Genomic DNA, 10,178 nt, shown 5'->3' with positions numbered 1-10,178 from the left:
AAGCAAAGTTCACGTACAGGAGAGACATTTTTTTTTTTTTTTTCTTCTCTAACCATTAAGCAGTGTCACCTTTGGAGCAAACTGCTCTCCTCCTGAGAGATGACTCGTCACAGTCATCATTTTTGGAAAGCAGGTGCCAGGTGGAAGAGAGTTTCGATTTTCGATTTGCGGGAGTGTCAGCTAAGCCAGTACCCTCCCCACTCCTTCCTTCTTTCACTGAGGTTTTGATAGTGGCTGAGCTGAACCTGCCTTGTAAACTCCACAGGCTCTTTATTCTGACGTGTGCTTTTTCACAGGAGGCATGCTACCATAGGTGTTTCAAGGTTTTTCTCTACCAGGAAGAAAGTTTTTATTCTCCTCAAGCTCTTATATTTTCATTTCATTATGTTTTACTTGTATGTCCACCAAACCTGCAGAATTGGGGGTTTAAGAACCAGCAGGACTTAGACTGATTAGAGTCAAAAGAATTTTGCCTTGTGGCCAATAGCATCCCCCCATCCTAACATGAAGACTTTTATACTGTCTGTTCTCGACCCCCTTCTCCCTTCTCCCTTCTATGTTTCTCCTCTTCTCTCTCTCTCTCTTCCCTTCCCCTCGCACAACACTTTCAAAGAGTGCCCTAAACGGTGACAAACTTGCATGTGCTTCCTTTATGACTAACCCCTGGGCCTCTGGCCAACCCCCTACAGATGGTCCCAAACATCAGACACCCCGTTAGGAGAGCCCCACGTTTGCAAGCCGGCTTGGAACGGCCAGGGCAGAGAAGCGTGGTGGGGAGTGGCGGTGTCTTAGTCCTCTGGGAAGGCGGTGCAGCTTCCAGGAGGAAACGGGCGTTTCCTTCCCACGCGCTAGCCGAGCCCTGGGTCCTGGCCTCGGGCCTCCACCCAGCCCCTCCCGGCGCTCTGGGAAAAGCCAGTCGCCACACACAGGCACACGCAGGCCCCAGGGCCGCGCCCTAAGGAGAGCGGCACCCAAGGCCAATTGCCATGGCAACCCCGGGTTCGTTCCATTCCCACCCCTCCGATCCCCCCCCCATCCCCCCCGCCTCCTGCCTGAGCTGCAGCCAACCGGCTTGTGCGCGTCCCAGGAGCGCGCTATAAAACCTGCGCGGTGGCGCTGGGGAGAGCCGAGCCCGACCTGGAGCGGGACGAGCAGAGCCAATCTCAGACCTGGAAAGTCTTGCGAAAGCGGCAGGACAAAGCCTGAACATGCAGAGAGCGCAGAGCCTGCGCCTCGGTCTGCCCAAGCGGTGCCTCTGCCTGGCTTTCCTGCTCCTCCATCTCCTGGGACAGGTGAGTGGCGCACCCGTAAGGTGTCTTTCTGGGCGGCCCCCGCTCAGTCCCCAGGCGGCTCTGCCTTTGGTCCCCAGGTGGCTCTGCGAGGTTTCTCCTTCTGGTCTCGCCTACCTCCAGGTCGCTGCGACTCAGCGCTGCCCTCCCTCGTGTCCGGCCCCCTGCCCCAAGAAGCCGCCGACCTGCGCCCCCGGGGTGAGAGCGGTCCTGGACGACTGCTCCTGCTGCCTGGTGTGCGCCCGCCAGCGCGGTGAGAGCTGCTCGGTGATGCTGCCTTGCGAGGAGAGCCGCGGTCTCTTCTGCGACCGCCGAGCCGACCCCAGCGCCCAGACCGGCATCTGCATGGGTAACCTTGCCCGCTCCGCTGCCTGACCTCCTGTCCCTCGCCCAGCGAAGCTGCCCGCTCTTCCCTCTCCCCTTCCTCCCGCTCCCCAGCCGGTGATGCGCAAATACTAATTACGGGATGCAGTGGGTGATGTTCATGGAGCTGTGTGTGCCAGCCATGGTCTGGGGGCGCTTGGGGTCTTTGGAGAACGCCAGAAGCTGGGAACAAAACCTGCCGGCGGAGGGGGGAAGCGTTCATTACTTGCCTCCCCAGAGAAGAATCTAGAGAGACAGGGAGCAGAGCCCAGTGAGGGACCAGTGAAGTCATTTCCTTTGGACGTTTCCAGGGGACGCTTGGGGGTGATGGAAGCATGGGCTTACTCATATGCTTACAGCCCCCCCCCCAACGGGAGTCGGCCAGGTTTGTTTTCACACCTGTAATTGCCCCGTTTCAGCCAAGCAGTCCCTCCTCTCCTGGAACGACTGTGTAAGCCCTGCCTGGGTTGTGAGCAAAATAAAAATGCAGGCAACAAGCCCATCCAGGCTGGTGAAACTTCATCAATCGGGGATCAATTTTTCACACGGTGCACCATTTAGTTGGAGGTCATCCCTGCCTCCCTGGATAAGAGGGCTTGGAAGAGCCTTTCAGTTCCTTCTCTAAATTAGTGATTTATTGTACTGGAATGCCGAGGAATCCTAACCCCCTTACCAGTGTGACCAGTTAACCTGTTGGGAGACTATGAAGAGCCCCCCATTTTTCTTTTTTAATTCTGAGCTTCTGGAGCAGAAGAATCTAAGGAGGTTCTTCCAAAAAAAAAAAAAAAAAGACTATTACTGGGAACAGCAGCTGCGGGGCCTGGGGAATTTCACTTCACCATTGGGCCCCTCTTTCTTCATCCATAAACTAAATGGCAGGACTGGGTGGTTTGAGCGTTTCTTTTGCCTCTGGGAGGCCTCCATGAGGACATCTCTCTTGGGGTGATGGATCAGCAACCAGATGGCCCCAACAAGGAAAAGAATGATCTGAGGTTTGGAACACGTGCTGTGGGTCGTATATAGCTTCTCCAGTGCACTGTGTTCTTGATTTTCTCTCTCCCTCGCTTCCCCAATATTCTAGCAATAGAAGGAGACAACTGTGTGTTCGACGGAGTCATCTACCAAAGTGGAGAGACCTTCCAGCCCAGCTGCAAATACCAGTGCGCCTGTCAAGATGGACAGGTTGGCTGTGTGCCCCGCTGTGAGGAGGACCTGCTACTGCCCCAGCCCGACTGCCCAGCTCCGAGAAAAGTCAAAGTGCCCGGGGAGTGCTGTGAAAAGTGGATCTGTGACTCAAATGAGACGGGGACCTTAGGGGACCTCCAAACCCTTCCAGGTGAGAAATTCAGAAGACCTAAAAAATGCTCACAGCACAGGAATCAAGACAGGCAGGAAGCAGACATGCTCTTTGGGGTGTGCAGTGAGAAACTGGCTTCAGTTTCTGGCCGTTCAGTTGTTGAGTCCAGCTTGCCCACTGAGATCAAACCCATCACACGGTGGAATCCCAGCCAAGTTATGGGAGTACACACCCAGTCTCTCCTGAAGAAGAAGGTGATTCTTTTGAGCCACAGGACTGATTCTGTCTTATTGCATGACTACTATTTATATTTGAATCAATCCCCCTTGATCCCTATTTTTTAATGATTTTTATTTTTTCCATTATAGTTGCTTTACAGTGTTCTGTCAATTTTCTACTGTACAGCAAAGTGACACAGTCATGTATATATATATTATATATATATATGTAATGTACATATATTCTTTTTCTCACATTATCCTCCATCGTGTTCCATCACAAATGACTAGATATAGTTCCCTGTGCTGTACAGCAGTATCTCATTGCTTATCCACTCCAAATGCAATAGTTTGCATTTATTAACCCCAGACTCCCAGTCCATCCCACTCTCTCCCCCTTGGCAACTACAAGTCTGTTCTCCAAGTCCATGAGTTTCTTTTCTGTGGAAAGGTTCATTTGTGCCCAATATTAGATTCCAGATATACCACTTGATCCTTACTAACACTGATTGCAAAGATGTGCTTTGGCAACTTTATGCAGAACATATAGTTGATTTAGCTTATATATATGTGGCAAGTGTCAATTCATTGGGCCATTTAGGCCATTTGCAAAGGGCCCGGCAATGGCTCTTTCTTTTCTGCATTTTGTACACTACCTATGCACTCTCAAGACCAGCCTCCCTAAAGAATGCCGCTCATCCCTGGACAGGTGTCAGAGAAATATCACCTTTCCAGATACTGCAGGAAGTGACATTTCGAGACCTTTGTATTGCTTTTCTTTTTATTTTGGCTAATAAAGGAAGTCTTTTTTTCTTTTCTTTTCTTTTTTTTTTTTTTAATGACTGCGTTCACAGCATTTAGAAATTCCCAGGCCAAGGATTGCATCTGAGCTGCAGTTGTGACCTATTTCCACTTGCAGCTGCAATAACACCAGATACTTTAACCCACTGCACTGGGCTGGGGATGGAACCCACACCTCCATTGCAGTCAGATTCTTAACCCACTGAATCACAGCGGGAACTCCAGGAAGTCTTTTTTTTTTTTTTTTTGGAAAACAAAAATTCAAGATCCAGTAGAGAATATTTTCGAAGCCATTAATCAGCCAGATTATTTATGCTGGCAGTACTCAGAACTTAACGGTTTTTCTGAAGTCAGAGATTATCAGCCAGGCCTTACAGATAGGAAAACTGCCATGTAAGGGAGGAAATAGGCCCCCAAGCCAGGCCAGTTCAGCACTGAGACAAAACTGTCTGTCATCCAAGTCTGAGAGACTATATCCCACAACCCAAATGACCAGTTCCACCTCCCTAGGGCAGAGGATTGCTTTCGCCACCATTTTAAGTTGGTTGGTTCTACTTACTCATCCAATTATAATTTTTCATGCTCCTTTCTTTGTACAAAACACCGAAAACACTACAGTTTATGGGTATGGTTGTTGCCGCTATACTGTGCTACATTCCTAAAACTACTAAGCTCATCTTTACACTTCTTAAGAGCAAGTCATTTCACAAAGATTTCTTTTCTTTTCTTTTCTTTCTTTCTTTCTTTTTTTTTTTTTTTTGTTGTTGTTGTCGCTTTTCAGGGCCATGCCTGCAGCAAATGGAGGTTCTCAGGCTAGGGGTCAACAGCCACAGCAGTGCCGGATCCGAACTGCATCTGCATCCTATACCTCAGCTCACGGCAATGCTGGATCCTTAACCCACTGAGCAACGCCAGGGATCGAACCCGCAACCTCATGGTTCCTAGTCAGATTCATTTCCGCTGCACCACAACAGGAACTCTCCACAAAGATTTTTTGACGGCCAACCATGCCCCAGGCACTGTGCTACCTGCTAGGGGTTATAAATACAGAGCTCCAGTTCTGTCCCCTGAGAGCACTTGAGTGTAGAAGGTATCGAACTGGATGAGATGCTCTTCCTAATATGACCACTCTGCCACCCCCCATTTTTCTCAATAATGCTGTCTTTACTTAAACATCCCATAGCCTACAGGACAGAAACCACTGTAGGAGTTGCCATCTCCGACTCAGGTACCAACTGCATTGAACAGACCACAGAGTGGAGTGCGTGTTCCAAGAGCTGTGGCATGGGCTTTTCCACCCGGGTCACCAATCGGAATCCACACTGTGAGATGGTGAAGCAGACGCGGCTCTGCCTGGTGCGACCCTGCGACCAAGAGCACACACAGCCAACAGATAAGGTAGGAGCTGGGGGGTGGCCACCGTCACAGAGGAGGCGGCCTTGCCTCGTTGGGGCCAGGGATTTGGAAAGTCACCTTGATGCTAGCTGACGCCAAGGTCAGCTCTCATAAGGAGTTTAACCTTCTTTTCTTTCTCTTTAATGTTTTGAAATATATTGAAATATCCCGAGCAGTTCACGACAGGTAAAGAGGAAGGTACTGGATAACTATAATTATATCCCCAGTTGAGAAAGTCTGACAAATCTCATTTCATCTTGGGGGCATGGGGGAGGACTGGCTACTCAATGGTCAAGCATGGTTGATTTTAGAGAGGTCATCTCTGAGCTTAGCTTTCTCCATCCCTCAGGTCCAGTCTGTAGGAAGCAACAGAGAAAGGACCACATCTGCTTTCCACATCCCAAAGTCCCCAGCATCTTACCTGAGACATACCGCATGCTTGATAAACAGCTGAATGAATGAATGGGTGTCTGGGAATTACATTCAGTATCTCAAAAAGCCTAGTGCGACTAGTACATTTGCCGGCATAAGGAGATATGCGCCAAATAAAATAGTACATTTCTTTCCTTTTTTACTGGAATGATATAAACTCAGGGTGTTAACGCTGAGTATTAGGCATGCAGATCAGAAGCTCTGATTGGTTCCTGGTGACATCACAGGCCTAGAGCAGATAAATGCAATACCTAAAGTGAACTAGTATAGGGACCCTTGTACAAATCTAAGGCCAAAATGAAACAGTCCATAGCAATGAAAGAATTACATCTCTCTCTTCTGAGGCAATATCATCTCATGCTTTAGGGCACAACTCTGGAGCCAGACGGCCTGGGTTTAGAGCCTGGCTTCTCACATGAACTAGCTGGGGGATCTTGGGTGATTTTCTTAACCTTTAAGCCTTAATCCCTCCCCCCCCCCCATGTAACAGAGACATTAACAGTCCCTACCTCAGAGGTATCATGAGGATCACATAGAATGAATTTACCAAGTGCCGGGCATACTCTGTTAACAGTAGGTACCATTATTTTAATATTGGTAAAATAAGAGCCACTAGTCACTTCTATTTTTGGTAAAATAAGAGTCTCTAGTGATTGCATTGTTATATGGCTGCTTAGCTATAGGACTTTTTGAGATCCATTCTAACTTTGCGCTTTCTCCACCAGTTTGGAAGACCACCTAGAAACACCTCCCTCTCTGTTTATGTCCCTCTGTCTCTCTCTCTCTTTCTGTCTCTATCTCTTTGTCCCTCTGTCTCTCTCTTCCCCCGCCCCTCTTCCACACACACACATGCATATCCATGTGCACACACAGAGATGTTGCAGACCTTGTATCTTTTTGTGGATATTGGCAAAAATATATGCTAAACATTAATATTAAAAAGAAAAAAAAAACAAGAAACCTTTAAATATTAGTAAACTTGCACCATAATTTACTTATTAAATTAAAGCTTTTCCATGTTCAAATTTTGCTCCTTTTTTCTTGTTTCTTTTTCCAAAATGTATATTTTTTTTCTGGTAACTTGCACTCAGTTTAAAATTAGAAGATGATAGATTTCAAATATTTATTTATTGTATATATATGTCAAAAGAGTCCAGAAATTTACTTAGAATCTAGGGAAATACCAAAAGATTCTTAAATGGGAGACTGTGCTTCTCCAAGCGTGGTCCCCAGACCAGCAGCATCATCTAAGGACGTAGAAATGCACATGATGTGGGGCCCACATCAGACATTGTGAATCAGAAACTCTGCGTGTAAGGCCCAGTCGTGTGTGTTTCAGCATACTCTAGGTGATTCTCACGCACTCTTTACATTTGAGAGCTACCAGTTTTAGAGAAGACCAAGGCTTACCACCCCCACAGACTGTTGACTGTGCCTAAAAAGATGGAAAGCAGTAGAGAATTGTGACCAATTTGGTAAAACCATCTAAGTAGGAAATGAACATATAATCAGTCTTACTGAATTATCAGTATTGGGCTTCCTCATTAACTATTACTAATGGAATGTTGAATAAATTCTTCACTTATCTTGCCTTCATGGAAAATAACCTTAAATCCCACTGTCTTAGACTTTCCTGGGGTCCTAGAGATAGGATTTATGTCAGAGATAGTCAATTACTGGATGTTTTCTGATCACTTTAGCCCTTTGAGGTTGTTTATTCGTCTGTAAAACTCGGGCTTTTTTTCATGATGTGAATAATTGTTCTTTGTATGAGTGACTGTTGTTAAAAAGTTGAGTGAGTTAAGGTCTAAAAAATATTTGAAACACAAACAGGGTTGCAGTAATGCCACATTCATTCCCTTTCTCTTTGTAATACCTAGGAATGTGTTTGGCTGAAAAAACAGCACCCAAGCCTGTTTATGGGGGACTTGAAAAAACAGGTTTCTTTATCATATATATTGTTTTCATCCTCCTGCTTATGCTACATGGTCAAAAGATGGTTATACTTGATTAGACCTGGTTTCCACATTCTAGGCAGTGATGAATGCAGGAAGCAGTTAAAAACTGCACCTGTCTGAAGGGCAAAGAGTTTCCCAAAATCCTTTGGTTTGTGTATCATGGAACTTTGTGACAAGACCATCCCAAGTTCCCAAATATTCTGGGGGAAGCGAATACTTGTAGTACAGCATATTACAAAATTAGTGTTCTGGAGTTTCCATCGTGGCTAGTGGAAATGAATCTGACTAGCATCCATGAGGATGCAGGTTCGATCCCTGGCCTCACTCAATGGGTTAAGGATCTGGCGTTGCTGTGAGCTTTGGTGTAGATCGCAGACATGGCTCAGATCCTGTGTTGCTGTGGCTGTGACTGTGGCATAGGCCAGTGGCTACAGCTCTGATTTGACCCCTAGCCTGGGAACCTCCATATGCCACGGGGACAGCCCTAAAAAGACAAAAAATTTAATGTTCCATTAGCAATGAAGAAAGAACAATGGATATTGGAGAGGCAACTCTCAAGTCACTCCATACACCTAAGATGATCCCTCAGAGGAACAACGGCCGTCTCATACATCACTCCTTTTCTTCTTTCTTAGAAAGGAAAAAAGTGTCTCCGCACCACCAAGTCACTGAAAGCCATTCACCTTCAATTCGAGAACTGTACGAGCTTGCACACCTACAGGCCCAGGTTCTGCGGGGTCTGCAGTGATGGCCGATGCTGCACCCCCCACAGCACCAAAACCATCCGGGTGCAGTTCCGGTGCTCCCCAGGAAAAACCATCCAGAAACCAGTGATGGTCATTGGGACCTGCACCTGTCACAACAACTGTCCTCATAACAACGCGTCTTTCCTCCAAGACTTAAAGCCAAACACCAGCAGAGGGGAAATATAACATGTCCCTTGAGAAGCACACCTACAGAGGTAAACTGTAGCTTCCCACCATCAAATGAATATAAGAAAAATTACGAGGAATTATTATTATTCACCTCTAAATCCCATGTATTTTCTGTGGTCGTACAAAGTCGGTTATACTGTCTTTATTTTTAATGAGAGATATGATTAACTGTAAACTTGGAATCAAGGTAAGCTCGAGATAGTGCTTGGGATGACTTACTTTTTTGTGGTGTTTAGTGCAAATTAAAACTTCTGTAAATTTCAGGAATCAGTATATGTTTTACTGTGTAGACTGTATCACATTACACTCATTTTATTCTACATTAGTACAACTGCAAGAAAAGGTCACTGTAATGGATAACACAGTAAAGTCCAAGGTCATACTGACTATGTCATCTGACAAATATTTGGTCCTAGATTGAGGTGTGACCTAAGAGTTCTCTGTTGAGCACCCTTTTTGAGCAGCTCAACTCTGAACTTCAAATTCCAAAATCGAAGGACACATAGAGCTCTTCCACTTGAAATCTAGAGGTGATCAGTTTTCGGTGTACCTAGAAAATAATCTGTATCTACAGTAATGGGAACTCTTGTGAATTCAGTGCCCTGGTGTCATAAATTGGCTCTGGTTCAGACAAATTGACTCCTTTCCAAAAGAAAGAAGCTGAACGGAAAACTCTCCTCTAACACAGAGATGACCAGCCTCTACCAGCCCTCAGACATTTTTATGTGTCTAGAAGCTACTGGGGCTCCATTAATAATTTTTACTAATTCATAAGAAGCAGAACATATCTGCAGGGATCCGCTCACCTTACTGATGAATAAACTGAGGTCCAAAACACGTGATTACAAACTTTGATGACTTTCACACGTGCTGGTAGTGGAATTTTGGAAATAAAGAACAAAATCAATAAGACTGAGGTGGCAAAATACCACAAATGCTATGGGAGTTTAGAATTCTTGTACAGGTGCCTGAAACTTATTCCTGGGCCTTGATATGCAAACTCATGAGCAAGATATATGTGTCTGCATATGTGTATGTAACTTGTCGGGCTATAAGATAGGCTGCAAACTTAAATGCATACATTCTTTTAATGTCACCATAGGTGTTCAGCTTTTCTCCTTTAAAGTATTTATATAAATATAAATTATACTTTTTTAAATATTCTTTTTACTTTCTCTATTTGTCAGACATTACTAAATAAACAGGATTTTAGCAATGTGTGACTCTGATATTACTTTTGTGCTTCTGAGTTGCTTACTGAAAATACAAACGTTAAGTTAAAGTTTACAAATTAAACCAGACTCCAAGGGAGAGCATCTGTTGCAAACAAAGTGGATATTTTCAGATGAGCTTGTAACTTCTTATCAGAAGGAACACAAGAGACAGCTTTTACTTGGTTCAGTGACCTCTACTGCCCAGGCTTCAGATTTCACCATACTTTTTACTCAATCCAATATCTGGAGCTCTGATTTTTTTTTTTTTTCCTGGAC

The 10,178-nt window shown here is 45.5% G+C and overlaps 1 protein-coding gene across 1 annotated transcript; it reads left to right on the top strand.

The window, feature by feature from the left end:
• Nucleotides 1-1,112: 1,112 nt before the first annotated feature.
• On the top strand, nt 1,113-9,904 carry CCN3 (cellular communication network factor 3). Its single transcript, XM_047783369.1, has 5 exons — nt 1,113-1,292; nt 1,413-1,638; nt 2,734-2,988; nt 5,152-5,366; nt 8,389-9,904. Exons 1-5 carry the CDS (start codon nt 1,209-1,211, stop codon nt 8,683-8,685), a joined length of 1,077 nt encoding a protein of 358 aa, XP_047639325.1. The 5' UTR covers nt 1,113-1,208; the 3' UTR covers nt 8,686-9,904.
• The last annotated feature ends 274 nt before the right edge of the window (nt 9,905-10,178 follow it).

The sequence above is a fragment of the Phacochoerus africanus genome, chromosome 6, assembly GCF_016906955.1.
Source record: "Phacochoerus africanus isolate WHEZ1 chromosome 6, ROS_Pafr_v1, whole genome shotgun sequence".
Classification (NCBI taxonomy): domain Eukaryota; kingdom Metazoa; phylum Chordata; class Mammalia; order Artiodactyla; family Suidae; genus Phacochoerus; species Phacochoerus africanus.
Note: the sequence above shows the minus strand (reverse complement) of the source record. Positions and strands in the feature narration are given on the sequence as shown.

Bases quoted from the DNA above. Each gene is read 5' to 3' on its own strand.
- CCN3 (XM_047783369.1), top strand. From the start codon at position 1,209: ATGCAGAGAGCGCAGAGCCTGCGCCTCGGTCTGCCCAAGCGGTGCCTC. The intron at 2,989-5,151 runs GTGAGAAATTCA...AACATCCCATAG, and splicing joins GGACCTCCAAACCCTTCCAG to CCTACAGGACAGAAACCACT. The intron at 5,367-8,388 runs GTAGGAGCTGGG...CTTCTTTCTTAG, and splicing joins ACACACAGCCAACAGATAAG to AAAGGAAAAAAGTGTCTCCG.